Genomic DNA, 18,194 nt, shown 5'->3' on the forward strand with positions numbered 1-18,194 from the left:
AAAGCTGTATAGCCGTGAACTTTTGGGACAATGAAGGTGTAAAGCTGTGAACTTGTGGGACAATGAAGGTGTATCACAGCTCCCAACCGTCCCGGATCCGGCAGGACAGTCACGGTTTTTAACCGCTGTCCCGCAGTGCCGGGAGGTCTGAAAAATGTCCCGCTATGCCCCGTTGAGTCACGGATTCCGTCTCCCTGTGGCCAGCCATGCCCCTCTCCTCCCCTCTGTAAGGTCAACATAAAACAAATTGAATTTGCTTACGTTGACCTTACGCACTGCAGGCAGCTCACGAGTCATGGTCTGACAGTGGTCAGACCGTGACTCGTCAGACATCTGCGCCCAGCGTGAGTACATAGCTCGGTGCAACAGCGTTATGAGTGCCCGGAGTGAGGGAGCAGGACGCGTACTCAACGGGCAGCACTGCACCGAGCCACCGGTCATTAAAAAACAGACAGACTACTGTGAGTAGAGAAAAGTGTGACAATTGGAGTAAAAAAAAACACAGAGTGCATGGAGACACTAGGTTTTCAAAAATCATACAATGAATGACATTTATTTATGATTTTAGAAACGCTAGTTTTTTCAGGCACTGGCTTCTTAAATATAAAAAGGTCCGAGAGGATCATGCCCCATATGGAGTTAAAGGGGTTTTCTCACAAGCATGTATCCCTAATTCACAGGATAGAGGATACATGTGTGATCGCTGGTGGTCTGACCACTGGGACCTCCAGCGATGAGGAGAACGGGTAACCGAAAGTCCCCCAAGGTGCTCCATAAGAATGGTGCACTAGTGCGCATGCTCGGCCATTAATGGAGCGCTAGCCGAGCATGAGCACCAGCGCTGCATTCGTATGTAGCACTTCGGGGGACTTTTAGTCCCCCGTTCTCCTCATCGCTAGAGGCCCCAGTGGCTGAATCCCCAGTGAACGCACATTTAACTCCTTATCCTGTGGATTAGGGATACATGTGTTTGTGGGAAAACTCCTTTAATTTGTAATATATGATGTTTCAGATCCTTAATTGGTCACGAACGGCACGTGATCACTGAGGCCAGCGATTCACTGCAGCTATAGGGGTATTATACTGTATGGGGACAGCTATGGAGCACTATACTGTATGGGGGCATCTGTGTGGGTACTATACTGTATGGGTGCAACTATGGGGGCATTATATTGTGTGGGGGCAGCTATGGGGCATTATACTATATGGGAGGTACTATGGGGGCATTATACTGTGTGGGAAACACTATTGGGGTATTGTACTGTGTCAGGGCAGCAATGGGGGCATTATACGGTGTGGGAGGCACTATGGGGTATTATACAGTTTGGGGGTCAGCTATAGGGGCATTATACTGTAGGGGGTTCTATGGGAGCATTGTACTGTGTGGGCTAAACCGAGTGTGTATGGGCGGGATTGGGTGGGGTTAGAGGCGTGGCTTAACAGGGGAAACATTTGCTATGCACGCCGCTTCAGTTGTCCCTCTTTATGAAACTGCAAAGTTTGGAGGTATGGGTGTATAGCTGTGAACTTGTGGGACAATAAAGCTGTATAGCTGTGAACTTGTGGAAGAGTGAGCTTGTGGAACTGTGAACTTATGGGACAATAAAGCTGTATAGGTGTGAACTTGTGGGACAATAAAGCTGTATAGGTGTGAACTTGTGGGACAATAAAACTGTATAGGTGTGAACTTGTGGGACAATGAAGTTGTGGAGGTGTGTACTTGTGGGACAATGAAGTTGTGGAGCTGTGTACTTGTGGGACAATGAAGTTGTGGAGCTGTGTACTTGTGGGACAATGAAGTTGTGGAGCTGTGTACTTGTGGGACAATGAAGTTGTGGAGCTGTGTACTTGTGGGACAATGAAGTTGTGGATCTGTGAAGTTGTGGATCTGTGAACGTGTGTGGCAGTAAAGCTGTTGTGCTGTGAATCTGTGGGACAATGTAGCTGTAGAACTCTAAAATTGTGGGATAATCATATTCATTGATACTTTAGTAATGCTCTGGAATTTCATCCAAAATAATTAATTCTCATTTTTCAACCAAAATGCTCTGATGAACAAATGTTCTGCTGAATTAAACTCTGCAAGATTTATATTATTAGGGGAATACAGGAATGCAATGGGATGGATCAGTGCCAAGCAGCTATTGTTATTCAGCTGCAATACACGATTCCTGATTAATAGCATTATCTTTATTTTTCAACGTTCTTCCATGAAGATTTATGTGATTTGTGTATAGAATTGTATCTTGATTCAGATATCTTGTTAATTTTATTTCTAGGTACTAATAACTATTTCAGAGGATACATTAATATATCGTCCAATCAATGTAGATGTGTATTAACAATGTGCATATAAGAAATCCACTTTTTCTAAAAGGCTTTGTGCACACGTAGTGTTTTCAGCCGTTTTTCAGGCCATAAACGTCCCGAAAAAATGGCTGAAAAATCGGAAGCAGAACGCCTACAAACATCTGCACATTGATTTCAATGGTAAACACGGCATTCTGTTCTGACCGACCGTTTTCTTACGTGGCCGTTTTTGAAGTGCATGTCAATTCTTGAGCCGTTTTTCATTGACTCTATAGAAAAACAGCTCCAAAAACAGCTGTAAAACACGCCGCGAAAAACGCGAGTTTGCTTATAAAACTTCTGAAAATCAGGAAATGTTTTCCTTTGAAAACACCTCCGTATTTTCAGACATTTTTTAGTAAACGTGGGCACATACCCTTATAGGTAGTAAGTATGCACCCATCATATATTAGGAACATGTGCTTGCTACTGATTCTCATACTATTTTTTGCAGTTTCCATGATCTGTACATACAGGTGATATTGGTTCTTATAAACATTATTATTAATTTGCAAAATATATATCTGGTTAATTAAAATCTGGGCATGTTTAGCTTCATACATGGAAGAAAACTTAAATCACACTTTCCAAACACATAGTAGTTAGTTAAATGGAGGAGTAACATGTAGCGGTGGTCACGTATGCGCACTTCCGCTCTGTTCAATGTCTATGGGACTAAAGCAAACAACCAAGTACTTGAAACTGTTCTATTTTTCTATTAGATTTTACCCAATCACAATTATATCTGAACATGCCAGATTACATGTGTGTAGATCTGGAACCACTTGCCCTCCCTTCCTCTTTAGATCTATACAATTTGAGTAATAGAACTGAGATGTTTTACTCTTGATAATTGTCCTTAATATATTATTTTTTTTTTTTCTTGATTGTGAAAATTATTTTTAAAAGAAAATCACTAGAAAATATGTAAAACAGTTGTAATGTCATGCTCATGCCACTAGATGGAGCCTTAGTAAAGGATTGATGAAACAGAAGACAGCACACACTTGCATATAAAATGTATTAATATCAATTGATTCAAAAAACACATAACAAGTTATTCTGTTAAGCATTACACTTAAGAATACTGTCAGAAAAAAAACAAGCTACTGACCTTTGACCCCTTTGGGCCTCTATTTCCAGATTCACCAGTTTCTCCCTAGTACATACAAAATTCAGAAAAGCAAGCATAGACTGAGATTAGGATAGCAATAGAGAAATAAGATCTAAGATATATAGACCAACAGTGGATCATGCTAGAAAGGGTTAAAGGTGATGTAGAAAATCCTGTTTGTCGGAAACTGCTATACAGCTAAGTCCACTGTACCAGTAATAAACATGCCATGCAAATCAGGTTATTCTCTTTTCAAGCACTATGAATTAAGAGACAGTCATGGAGTTGGCCCTGTGAGGACAGGCCCCCCCCCCCAGCGATACATAATTAAACCACCCATCGTTTCAGCAAAATATAATGAGCTTTATGAATCTCAATTACCTTCCCTCACCTCCGTTTAATGTCACACTTTGACGTTATACTCCGCAGCCCTTTTAAGGATGGAATTTTGAACATAATCTAAATTTGGGGCCCCTAGTGTATAATCCCTACATTTTCGGTGTATTGCTTTGAAGATATCAAACTTGGTGATACTAATATAATTAAAGGGGTTTTCCAGTCCCTAAAAATTGATGGCCTATTGATGGCCTAAACCTGGTTAAAACTGCTGGGAATAAACATACAGTCATGGGAAAAAAAACAATTGTGTGCTTCTGACCAACATTTATATACAACCTATGGTGACAACAAAAGACACAACAGATTTTAATATGTAGCCCAAAAGGATAAGCAAATTCAGAAACTAGGTGAGAAAAAAAATAAACTTCAACAATGACTTACCCGCTAAATACACTATATGGACAAAAGTAATGGGACACACTTCTTAATCATTGAATTCAGGTGTTTCATTGAGTCCCATTGCCACAGGTGTATAAAATCCAGCACCTAGCCATGAGGTCGCCTTTGCAAACATTTGTGAAAGAATGAGTTGTTCTAGAAAGCTCACTGAATTCTAGCGTGGTACTGTAATAGGATGCCACTGTTGTAACAAGTCAGTTTGTGACATTTCTTTACTTCTAGATAGTCCATGATCAACTGTGAGTGGTATTATTGCAAAGTGGAAGCGTTTAGGAACCACAGCAACTTTGCCATGAAGTGGGAGACCATGAAAAGTTACAGAGCGGGGTCACTGAGTGCTGAAACGCACTCATGGGTGTGCGACATGAGCCATTGCACAGGCCACATCACTCCAGCAGGTGGAATGGGATGCTGCGCTTACTCCCTTCTCCTGCTTGTTTCAAAAGTGCCCGGGCCCAGCGACTCAGCAGCTGCCTTTCCGCCCGGGGACTTCTTCTCTCAGTGGCATCACTACCGCTGTAGCAGCCCTAGCGGAGGCTAGCGGCGACACCGGGCATGAGGGCCCCCATGCCACCCCATGGCCAGCGGCACCGCTAGCAGCCGCTGCGACTGCTACAGCGGTAGCGACGCCACATTCAATAGCATCTGCATCCTTAGGATGCAGGTACTATTGAATACAATAGCAGAGTAGGGTGGTATCTCCCTGCTCTGCTATCTACTAGCGCCACTGTAGCTCCCTGAAGGAGCGGAATCCCTGTGAGGCCAGGTATTCCGCTCCTGGATGGAGCGCTTTTTGTCTCTGTCCATATATGGACAGGGACATCAGGGACAACTCCTGAAGCAGAATCCCCGGCATTGCCGACGCTATGACCAGGGATTCTACTCCAGGAGAAGCCCTTGATGTCACTGTTGATATATGGATATGTGGCACAAAGACATCAAGCGTTCCGTCCAGCAGCGGAATCCCCGGCCACAGGGGGATTCCACTCCTTCAGGGAGCTACAGTGAAGCTATCTACAGGAAGCAGGGGGGGGAGTGCTATCTACAAGGGGGCTGTGTGGCACTACCTACAAGGGGGTGTCTGGCACTACCTACAATGCAGGTCTGGCGTCAGCACCCGGCGAACCCGGGCAAATGCCGGGGCCCACTACCCTTGGGGGGGCCACTTGGCCGTCGGGTGCTGATGCTGCCGTCGTCACGGCATCACTATCCATATATGGACAGTGATGTCAGGAGGAGAGAAAGAGTCCCAGGCAGAGCGCTAGCCGCTCTGCTCTGGTACTCCGTCTCTGGGGAAGTCCATGACATCCCTGTCCATATATGGACAGTGTTGTCAGGAGCAGAGCAGTATCCGAGGCAGGGTGCTAGTAGCGCTCTGCCGAGACTTTTGCTCTGGGGTTTCCCCTGACATCAATAGCCATATATGGACAGTGATATCAGGGACTTCCCCAGAGACGGAGTACCGGAGCACAGCCTTTACTAGCGCTCTGCCCGGGACTTCAGCTCTGCTCCGGACCTCACTGTCCATATATTTTCAGTGATGTCAGGAGCAGAGCAGGAGTCCCAGGCAGAGTGCTAGTAGTGCTCTGCCTGGGACTATGGCTCTGGGGTTGCCCTTGACAACATTGTCCATATATGGACAGTGACGTCAGGGGCTTCTCCTGAAGCGGAATCCCCAATGCTCTGGCTGGGAATTCCACACCTAGAGGGAACCCCAAAGGCGCTACCTACAGGGATGGGGGCTGTGTGCCACTATCAGGGAGGGTGGCTGTGTGACACTACCAGGGAGGGGGCTGTGTGGCTCTATCGGGGGGTGGCTGTGTGGCACTACTGGGGAGGGGGGCTGTGTGGCACTACCTTGGGGGTGGGCTATGTGGCCCAATCTACAAAGGGCATTAAATTTATGGGGGTACAACCTGGGGGCCTAACTTCTATATGGGGGCATAAACAGGGCCTAACGTCTATATGGGGGCACAAAATTATGTTTTCTGCCATTTTACTGCTGCCGTGAGTTCCCTTACAAAGGGGCCTACTAAGTCTGTGTCGCCCAAGGGCCCACATAAACCTGGAGCCAGCACTGCTACAAGGAGGCTGTGTGGCACTACCTACAAGGGGGCTGTGCAGCACTACCTACAAGGGGGCTTTGTGGCACTACCTACAAGGGGACTGTGTGGCACTACCTACAAGGGGGCTGTGTGGCACTACCTACAAGGGGCTGTGTGGCACTATCTACAGGGGGCTGTGTGGCAATATCTACAGGGGGAATCCGTGACTGAAGGGCTGATGGTCATTTTAGTGAGAGTGGCGGGCTGATGGTTATTTTACTGTGAGTGGGGGGCTGATGGTCATTTTACTGTGAGAGGGGGGCTGATGGTCTTCAAGTGGTTTCCCCCTCTGGCCTCCAATTGAAATTAATAGGAGGCAGAAAATACATGCGGCACTCGTTTGGAGTGATTTTTTTGCCTGCATCTTTTGCGTTAGCTTCAACGGCTTAAAAAAAAATGCAAAAAAAAAAAAAGTCAAATAACACTGTGAATTCAAAATCTGCCTCAAAATTCCTGAGGCAGATTTTTTCTGCCTTACAAAAAACGCTGTGTGAACATACCCTAAGAGTGTAGACCTTGCTTTTAGCCGTTTTCTGTCTTTCTCAAAACAGTTTTTGGTAGGGGTACCTTGAGGAATTTTTTTTTCCAGTGGTGCCTCGAGTCCGAAAAGGTTGGGAAACTCTGTACTAGGCTACAGGATCACGCCGGCCTACACAAGGATCCCGTCATGGAGCAGCTCAGTCCGTCGTGGGAACGTGGCCTAGGTGAGTACAATTTTTTTTTGGGGGGCACTGTCTACAAGGGGGAGGTGGGGTCTGTATAGCACTGTCTACATGAGGGAGGTGTGGGGCTGGATGGCACGAACTACAAGCGGGAGGTTGGGGAATATATGGCACTGTCTACAAGGAGCAGGTGGGGGATTATGGCACTGTCTACAAATAGGCTGTATGGCACAATCTACAGGGGGGGACTATCTAAAAGTGGGGCTGTGTTTGGCAGCCAGGGGAGGGGGACATTATACTGTGTAGGGGCACTACAGGGGCAATATACTGTGTGTGGCACTTAGGGGGCATAATACTGTGTGGGCACAATTAGAGGACAAAATACTGTGTCCTTGAAGGGGTTATAATATATTATTAAATATTATTACACTGTATGGGGGCACTAAAGGGGCATTACACTGTGTGGGGGCACTATATAGGGCATTATACTTTTTCATGGGGCATTTTTTTTATGATGGGGTGGGGCACCGAAAGTTAATTTCGCACGGGGCGCCATCCATCCTAAGGCCGGCCCTGGTTCCAAACATCCTCTTGCATTAACCTCCGCACAAAAACTGTGCCCCGGGAGTTTCATGGTATGGGTTTCTATGGACAAGCAGCTGCATGCAAGCCTTACATCACCCAGCACAATGCCAAGCATCGGATGGAGTGGTGTAAAGCACGCTGTCACTGGACTCTGGAGTAGCAGAATAGTGTTCTGTGGAGTGACGAATCGCGCTTCTCTATCTGGCAGTCTGATGGACGAGTCTGGGTTTGGCGTATGCCAGGAGAACGTTACCTGCCTGACTGCATTGTTTCAACTGTAAAGTTTGGATGGAGGAGGGATAATGCTATGGTGTTGTTTTTCAGAGGTTGGTCTAGGCCCCTTAGTTCCAGTGAAGGGAAATCCTATTGCTTCAGCATACCAAGACATTTTGGACAATTGTATGCTTCTATCTTTTGGGGAAGGTCCTTTTCTGTTCCAGTATGACTGTGCCCCAATGCACAAAGCGAGGTCCATTAAGGCATGGTTGAGTGAGTGTGGCGTGGAAGAACTTGACTGGCCCGCACAGAGCCCTGACCTCAACACCATCATACACCTTTGGAATGAACTAGAACAGAGATTGTGAGCCAGGACCTCTCATCCAACATCAGTGTCTGACCTGACAAATTCTCTTCTGGATGAATGGGCAAAAATTCCCACAGACACACTCCAAAGCCTTGTAGAAACCATCAGAAGAGTGGAAGCTGTATTGGCTTCAAAGCGATGACCAACTCCATATTAATGCCTATATATTTAGAAGGGGAGTCATAAAAGCTCCTGTAGGTGTAATGTGTCAGTGTCCTAATAATTTTGTCCATATAGTGCATGTATGTTATATTTCGACCTAACTGCGGTCGCATAGCTGCAATAGGACATAGTAGTACAAGATTGTGATCACTGCGGGTGGTCGGCAGTGATTCACCCCTTTCCCCCAAACAAAGATAAACCTTATTTCAATTTAAAAAAAATATATATGATTGTTTAAAATAGTACACCATAAAAAAACAAAATATAAGGTATTGCCATAAAATAAAGTAAACCTATTTTTAATACCGCACGACACAAGGTGTAAGAAATATCCCAAAAAACGGAGGCGGATTTGCTGTTCTTTTCATAAAAACTCCAAAGGTCCAAAATACAACTTATCCTACAACAAACAGGCTATCAAATGCCTACATCAATGGGAAAATTAAAAAGTCATGGCTCTTGCAATCTGGCAATGTAAACTTAAAAAAAAAATCACTTGGTCCTGAAGGCCTAAAACAGGTCAGTCGGTAAGGGGTAAAGAGAGTAGTAAGCAGCCAGAGTAGTTAATCACGTGTAACTACCTCTATAAAAGCAGAACTTTTGGCAATTTGGTGTTCTGGAGCACTCAGTAGCGTGTCTACATCATGCCAAGAAGACAGGGCTTCAGCCATGATATCAGAGAAGCAATTGTTGTTGCTCATCAATCAGGGAAGGGTTATAAGGCCATCTCCACACAATAAAAATTGACCGTTCTACAATAAGGAGGATTGTTCACACATGTAGAGCCTTCAAGGCAGTTGCCAATCTTCCCAGCAGTGGGCGTCCGAGCAAATTCAGTCCAAGGTCAGACCATTTAATGCTCAGATAAAGAAAATCCCAATATCTACATCATGTGACCTGCCAGCCTATGTAAGCACATACCATGTTTCTGTTCAGGACAAGTATGGATTTCGTGAAAGGGTGGCTAGGAAAAATTCTTGTATCCAAAAATAATATGGCATAAAGAAATTAAGTTCGCAAAATTACATCTGGAAAAAAAAAAAAAAAAGTTCTGGAATAATATTGCTTGGACTGATGAGACCAAGGTGGAGATGTCTGGTTACCATGCGCAGCGTATCACCACAAACACCTCATACCAACTGTCAAGTATGGTGGTGGAGGGGTGATGATTTGGGCTTGTTTTACAGCCACAGAAGTTGGAAAAATTTCAGCCTTTCAGACAACTTCATTTTATACCAGAATATTCTCTAGACAAATGTGAGGCCATCTGTCCAGCAGCTTAAACTGGGCCAAACTAGGTCATGCAAGAGGATAATCAAATCAATATCTGAATGTCTAAAAAAAGAATTGAAGGTGTCGGAATTGCCATACCTCGACCCCATTGAGATGCTGTGGCGTTATCTTTAGGGCCCATTCACACGAGTGTGAATCTCGTCCGTGTGCTGTGCATGGAAATCACGCACAGTAAACGGACCCATTGTTTTTAATTGGGCTGTTTCCCACATGCGCAAGTTTTCACGCAGAGTCCGCTGCGTGAAACTCACTGCATGTCCGACATTGGTGAGTTTTCACGCACCTACGCGCCCATTGAAGTCCGTGTGTGGTGCGTGATTTGCGCATCCATTCGTTTGAATAGAAAAAAAAAGATGTGCTTTGCGAGTGCGTAAAAAACGCATGCCACACTAATGCATAACGCAACACACACAGACCAGATTCACATGCGTTTTTCACGCGCGTGAATATGATACGCTCGTGTGAATGTAGCTTAAGAGAGCTGTGCATAAATGTATGTCCCCAAATATCAATGAACTGGAACAATTTAACAAAGAAATGTGGGCCAAAATTTCTCCAAAACGATGTGAGAGACTCCTACAGAAAATGTTTACTCCAAGTTATTGTTCCGAAGGTGGTTACTAAACGTTACACAATTGTTATTCAGGCCCTCATTAATAATAATAAAAAAAATAGAATTGAAGAAGGGTGGACTATCCCATGACTATAAGGCCTCATACACACGACCGTAGCCATGTGCACAGCCGTGATTTCGTCACGGAGTGACAGCCGCGAGCCGTCCTCAAATTGCGGGCTGTGCACATGGCCGCGGATATTTTCAATGAGCCCGGACCGCAGAACACGGCCGTAATAAGGCTTGCCCGTTCTTACTACAGTCCGGGCTCAGGGGCCACGGAATGAATGGGGCCGCAATTCTCCCGTGGATTTTCGTGGGAATTGCGGCCGCAAAAGCACGTTCGTGTGCATGGTCCTTAGTATACTTACAGATTTGTAATGTGACAGGAGATTTGACGGTGTGTCGCTATGATGGTAGGGAAAACATAAGATACTCTTCTATATCAACAGTTCACAAAATGTATTAAACAAACAATGATCTGAAAATCTGTTTAGTTTATACAATGGAAGAAATGAGAGAAGATTCAATAAATCATAGTCATAACCCTGTATTCAGGAATTTACAAGCTGAAAGAGATATCCCCGTCTCCCATAAGTTCACAGCACAAGTTCATGACTGTTATTAAGGGATATTGTATGAGGCAATGACGCAACAGGTAATTATTGGAAAATATTTTGACATTTCAAGGAAGCCACTTAATATATCACTGGTTAAATTACGTTATTAATTTTTCTATCAAGAGGTACACTATGAGGTGTAAATATGTGGCTTCCCGGACAATGTGAACAAACGTATGTGAACACAATTTAAGAAATTTATGAGCATACTAATAAAAAATGAATCCCACCTGATATAATAACACCAGGGAAGACAATAAAAGGAATATTTATTATCTATTGAAGTAACATAGTAACATGAAAGATTAATGGGAATGACAAATAGGTTACATTTCACTAATCCGCCTGAGAACACCCAGTAAACACTCGTAAGACACACCTTTGAACCTGGTACTCCTTGGAGACCTCTTTCTCCTCTTCCTGGAGGTCCAAGTTCACCACGTTCTCCCTATAAATGGATAAGTTAAAACATTAAATACTTCGTACTTTTCCACAATTACCCATCTAATAGAATCTCTTTGTTCTATGTACTTTTATTTCTACTTATCTGCATTCCATCCCTTAAAGCGGTTTTCCAGCCAGTAAAAATTGATGGCCTATCCTCATTGTGAATCGTCGACACGGATGTAGCAGCGATTCACAGGTATTGCAGCCTTTTCTCCCATTGAAGTGAATGGGAGAAAAGGCTGCAATACCTGTGAATCGCCACTAATTGTGTGTTGAACATTCACAGTGAGCAAGAACAAATAAAGGGGAAGCAGCACTCCTATGAGCGCTGCGGCCTCTTTAAAACAGCTGATCGGCGGGTGTCCCGGAAGTCAGACCTTGACCCATCAGGGTAGGCCATCAATTTTTATTGGCTGGAAAACCCTGTTAAAGGTTCCTAATGATGTGCTACCTGACAAGATGATTGAAAAGACTGGGGTTGTTAGGCTGTAAACCCCTACCAACCAGTGTGCCACCTAGTAACAAGGGAAAAGCAACTTGACAGCAATCATATTTCATCTCAGATTGTGATATTAAAGGGTTTTTCCAAAAGAAGAAAGGGAAGGCATATCACTAGGATATGTCATCACTTTCTGATCACTCAGGGTTTGACTGCTGGGAAAGAAGAGCTGCAGCGCTAGTTAAGAATTTTGCCCCACAGTTGATCCCTGCACAGCGGATCACAGGCCTCATAAACACGACCGTAATAGTTTTTACTGTCCGCAAATACAGATCTGTAGTTATCCGCAACTCATCCGCATATACGGCATGCTGTCCGCAAATACGGTCCGTAGTGCATCCGTAGTTCATCCTCATTTACAGATCCACAACAAAAAACTGACAAAGGAATCTTGGGTAATCCCCTGGCATCGAAAAGCAAAGGTTCCGCAATTACGGACGGCTACGAATGCACATCCGTAGCCGTCCGCAATTCCGTAAGCGTCCATAGACGTGCCATGATTAAGAACAAGAATACATGTTCTATATTTTGTGGATCATTTCTAGAGCACAGACACACATCCGGAAATATACGGAAAGGTATCCGTGACCCATAGAAATGAATGAGTCCGCAATTTCATCCGTAATTACGAAAACTATGGTCGTGTGCATGGGGCCTTAATAAAATTGACCAAGATCCACACGATGTCCCTAGTTTGTATGTACCTTGTGAAAAATTGAAGCAACCCAAAGTTACATGTTTACTGACATTTCCCTATTGATTGCATTGGACATGGAACACAATCATTTATTTTATTTTGTCTTTTATGAGATCTCTTTTCAAACTATTCAACAATCAAAACCAAATTAATGGGCAAGAGGCACTTAAAATAACTCTTGAATAGATAGTTTCAGAAAAATAATCGCTTGTAAAAACGAAAAAACATAAACAAATGTATTTCTGGCTCATACCAGATATGAAATGATAATAATCTAGAAGTTGATGAATAATAATGACTTTTCTCAAAATAATCACATGTAACCTCTAGGATCAAACCCAGCTTAAAACTATTTCCAACAAACTATCTAATATGCCTTTTTTTGATCCTAAAAACATTAGCTAGTATTAGCTTTACTTTTTTTTCTCAGTATCTTCTGTTATAGGACTTTATTTCATATTCGTCAATTTATACATGACCAACATTGTTATTACATGGCTGGCTCTCCAACACATGTGGCTGTATGGGTTATTGTAGCAAATGGGGTAGGGGAGAGTTGGGCAGGTCATTAATGCAATGTTTCACTCCGGGATTTCTGATGGGCTGTAGCTAATTACAACAGATGTAATTGGCTTTAAAAAGGGCGTCTCTTCACTGGGGTGCAGTGGGGCACATTGGGCTCACACTAAGTCAGTGAGGATTTTATGAAGCCTGGATGGCCGTGGAGAATTTTTTCTTTGTTTGGTCATGTAGTATAAAGGCATTAAAACTGTCTGAGGTCAATTTGACTGACTGAATTTTTGTGTGTGCCCATCTATACCATAAGCAGGGCAGGTTTTATAGACAATGTGGCCCTGGGCAACAATAAAAATAACCCCCTCTTGTAATAAGAAATCACGGATTTAAAGTATGGAAAGGGTTCAATGTAAATTCCCTGAGGGTTTAAGGCAGTGAAGAAGTTATTTTGCATTTCCAGGTGGTCTAGGACAGTGATGTGGTCAATGGTATATTGGGGTCTTATCCTCGGGGGGCCCCTGGGAGATGGGGCCCTGGGGAATTACCCAATTTGCCACCCCTTAAACCGTTCCTGCCCAAAAGACAATGATCACATTACCAAATTTTATTATAATTTAAATAATGTGGACAATGATAACATCAGTGTAATGGATTCATATACATAACATAGAATAGTATGACTCTATTCATATATGTTTGCAACATTTTTAGCTCAAATATTTTTTACTCAGTATATTCCTTGAGCTTGTGTTCATTGCTCTTGTGTGCCCTTAGAAAACAGCTTGTGAAATACAAATATGGTATTTCTTACCTTCGTTCCTGGTAAGCCTGGTAAACCAGGTTCTCCAGAAGGGCCAAGAAATCCTGGTTCTCCCTTTGGAGAAGAAACATGGTTAGAAGATGTTCGGGAACTACTGTATACCATACATGCATTAAGGATTGAAAAATAAAACAGGTTATATATTTTTTTAGGAGATGTACATATGAACATAAGGCACCTTTTACATTATTATATCGGCAACAGAGAATATCATCAGTAAATTATGTGAAAAAATCATCGCTACGTGTGACCAGGGGCGTAGCTATAGGTGGTGCAGAGGTAGCAGTCGCACCCGGGCTCTGGACCCTGAGGGCGCCCAAAAGCCGCATAAGAAGACACCAGTATAATAAATGATACATGATAGGTGGGGGCCCTTCTATAGATTTGCATTGGGGCCCCAGAGATTTAAGTTACACCTCTGTGTGACGCTGGGATGGCTGGAGTTATTAAGGCTAATAGCAAATTAAATAGTGTTTCTAACACCAACAAATCAAAAAGTTGCTTTATTTGTATGAACTGCAGATGAAGAACTTTTCTGTTTGCCACAGATTCCTCATAATTCCCTATTATTTATGCCCAATTTGCCTTCAATAAGTCCTAGTTGTGGAAAACAACACATTTTTAGAACAATTCTCCCTTAAAACAAGCAGCAATATGTTCTGATTGGTGGTTATGGGATTATGCATATTTGCTTTTAATGTGACCATGGACATAGGATAAGGGTGCCCGTACACGTGGCTAAAAAACCATATTGCAAAACCATCGTAATCTGCAGAAAAAAACCTCATAAAGTTTTGCAACGTCGCTCAATATGTACAGGCACCATAAATGTTGGCTGAATGAGCATTTGGCTGAGTGTTATGAGTCCTGATTTCTCCATTAACATATTAAAAGTACACATTATTTATAACATGTAGGATATTACGCAGATGACAGACGAGGCTGGTGCTGCTTATCCTTGGGCACTTCATTCTGAAAGGGTTTTTAGGCCTCATAGACATTGAATTGTGAGTGGATTTAAATTGTTGGGAACCACTGACAAATATCCAATATGGACACCTTAACACCCCTTATAACACCAAGTAGTATACAAATAATAGGCAATTCAATATTTTACTCATATAGTATGCAAATAAAAAAATCTTATTGAAACATGCATGTAATTACAAAGTTTATTACTATATATTGCTGAATTAAAATGTTATAACAAAAAGCAAGATGCAAAAGCACAAGAATGCCAAGAACACATACGTACATTGAGTTTATGGACTGAGAAATGTTAGTTTTAAAGGGAACCTGTCACCAGCATTTCACCTATTAAACCGACTATACCTGGTGGTAGTGGGTGAAAAATCATTTCTATATAACCTATAATTATCTTCTTAGTCGGCTCTGTAGCTTTAGTATTTAGCTTTTTAGTGTTCCCACACCGTATGCAAATGAGCAGAAAAGAGTCAGATCTTCGTTTTGAAAAGAGTCAAATCTTCATTCCTCAAGTCTTTCCGAGTTTCCCCCGCCTCCTTACTTATGATTGACAGGTCCTCGCCTTCCCCCAGCACACAACATCCCACACTTGTGCATTGATGTCCTCTTCTGGTGTGTGCACACAAAGGGATACCGGATTATTACGATAAAAGGCGCGAAACGTTTGCAGACCGTTATTTACAGTCGGAGGAGGAGTTTAGGAGAGGGGATAAAGGCAATGAACTTTTTATAGCAGCGGCCAGTGAGGGATAAGTAAAGTTCAATAGGTGAAATGCTGGTGACAGGTTCCCTTTAACTGTTAAAATAGAATGTATTATTACAGACAAAAAGCTTGCATTAATGACATTATCACAATATAGTTTGTAGCACATTTTATAATATGCAAATATTTCCTACTGTTAGCCCAGCTGCCAATAACAAATGGACATAAGCCGAAAATGTGAGCGAAAAGAGGGACCAGTAACCATAGCTTTGACGGAGAGTGATAATGAATGAAGGAATTCTTATGATGTATAGCTATTTGATACTACATAATGAGTGACAATTTCAAATATATTACATGGCTCATGGTTAATTTTTTTAAGTTTTTTTTTGGGGGGATGCGGGGGGGGGTTCACTGGAAACTGCAGCCTCATTGCAGCAAAGTAACCTGCAAAGCAAAATGTGAAGCTCCATGTATTGCACTGTAAAATGTCTCCAGCTAAGTCTAGCAATAATAAAATAAGTAATTCTTAACTAGTCTTCAGTTGTAGAAAGCTTTAGCCAAACATGGGACATGTTGCCTACCTTCAGCCGTCACCTCCAACATATATCTGAGCAGTCTGGGAAAATGTTATGGAGGACTGCAGGTGTTTTGTATCAGCGATATATTACCCTACAATTCATCTATTGGAGCTTACAAGATATTACAGACTTATGTATTACTGAAAAGCACTGCAACTACTTTTCTCAAGCAGTAACAAACAGCAGGGGCGGCAAGCAGCCACCTCCACCTAAGAGCAGTCCGTAAAGAAGAGATCGCAAATGGGAAGGTGGGGAGGTCTGCAAACACAGAGGCTCAGATTGGATGAGATCCCGAGAAATCGGTGTCAGAAAGATTTCAAATATACAAAATGGATGACGATATCTTAAGATAAGGTAAGAAAGACTTAGTCAAACAGTTTGCTTCAATAAAAGATACCAACATCACGAATACAGGACATTCACAACAAACAATGTACTCTTGATTTGATCAATCACATGTAATCAGTTATTGTGTGCGAAAATACGGAATGTGTGGCAATGCACATAAATTACTCCGCAAGGAAAAGAACTCATTATTGCAGATGTCTTGCACCCTATATCTCTTTAATGATCAGCATCTCAATACTCAAAAAACAATGTTGGTTGGATAGTAGATACATGTATGGACTGCATTAGTCAGCAGAACACATTGGGGAACCTGTTAGTTCAGGATGGGACCTGTGTCAGACGCAGTGATTTCAGAGGTCGGTCACTTTTGTCTGTCTATGGAGTACTTTTTCTGTACTCACACAGTGAACCATGCTGAGTGCTGAGGGCAAGGAGTCTGGCGTATATTCGAAAGCGGCATACCCCGGACTCCTTGCCCAATGCACTCGGCATTGCGCTGTAACGTTTACTGTGCGAGTAGACAAAAAGTACTCCACAGACATACAAAAGTGACACACTGCTGAAATCAGCGAGTCTGACACTACTTTATACTGCCTTCAACAAGAGCAGCATAAACAGCCTTATAGGCTCCCTTTAAACCCTTAGTGACCACCAATACGCGTTACTAAGGGGCCTTATTCCGATGAATATGCCTTTTCACAGCAAATCGGAATATTCCCAGCACAGGTGTCCTATATCAGAAGAAGTAGATGTTTGGCTGATTGATGACAGCCCAGCTCCTGCTCTAACAGCCAGCATCGGCGTTACCTCCGATCCTGGCCTTTTAACCCAATAGATTCTGTGTCAATAGCATCTGAGTGGGTTACAGATGGAGCGGTCTCCCTCAAACAAAGGCCCCCATGCATGCCATGGCTGTATGTCTATTAGGCTGTGGCAGGGGCATTGCCTAATAGACTACCTGTCAGTTTTACACTGACAGGCAGTAACGCTTTGGGTTACTAAGTATACCAAAGCATTAGAGAAGCAATCAGCAGATGCATAGTGCATTCCCCTAACGTGAAATAAAATGTATTTTTAAAAAAAGGATGCACAGTAAAAACAACAATTTATTTTTTTTTTCCCCCATAAATAGCGTTTTCATTTAGTAAATACTCAAACAATAGATTAACCTGTGGTGAACAGTGCAGTGAATGCGGTGATACGGAAAAAAAAATGTTTTTGTTTCAAAGCGTTTTTATTGTGCAAAGTAGTAAAACATAAAAAAATGCCCACATACATATTTGGTATCGTGGTAATCATACATATTAGTTACACTGCTTGGTCAAAGGCGGACATTTAAAAGCAAAAACCAATTGTGGAATTCCTGTTTTTTCGTATTTCTCCCCAAAAAGGTTAACAAAAGTTAATCAATAAATTATATGAAGCCCAAAACACAACTTATTCAGCAAAAGCAAGCCCATATGCAGTTATGTCGACAGTAAAAAAAAAGCCATGGCTTTTTAAATGCGACGATGAAAAAACGGAAAAAATTGCTTGGTCATTAAGGGCCAAAACAGGCTGGTCATTAAAGGGTTAAACTACCCTGGAACAGTAAGGGTATGTTCACACGCTTAACTAAAAATGTCTGAAAACACGGAAATTTCAGAGCCTCTGATTTTCAAGCGTTTTTGATGCTGAAAATGAAGCTTCTTTTAATTTGGAGCTTCTTTTGAGGC

The 18,194-nt window shown here is 42.7% G+C and overlaps 1 protein-coding gene across 1 annotated transcript in view; it reads right to left on the bottom strand.

Annotated features, from left to right (window-relative positions):
• Nucleotides 1-18,194, bottom strand: part of COL25A1 (collagen type XXV alpha 1 chain) — a 411,800-nt gene that overhangs the window by 64,113 nt on the left and 329,493 nt on the right. Inside the window, exons 19-21 of the mRNA XM_075860518.1 lie at nt 13,855-13,917; nt 11,264-11,332; nt 3,464-3,508 (exon numbers count right to left, since the gene is read on the bottom strand). Coding sequence (XP_075716633.1) covers nt 3,464-3,508; nt 11,264-11,332; nt 13,855-13,917 — 177 coding nt within the window. The remainder of the gene's footprint in view (nt 1-3,463; nt 3,509-11,263; nt 11,333-13,854; nt 13,918-18,194) is intronic.

This window comes from Rhinoderma darwinii, chromosome 1, assembly GCF_050947455.1.
Source record: "Rhinoderma darwinii isolate aRhiDar2 chromosome 1, aRhiDar2.hap1, whole genome shotgun sequence".
In the NCBI taxonomy this organism is placed as follows: domain Eukaryota; kingdom Metazoa; phylum Chordata; class Amphibia; order Anura; family Rhinodermatidae; genus Rhinoderma; species Rhinoderma darwinii.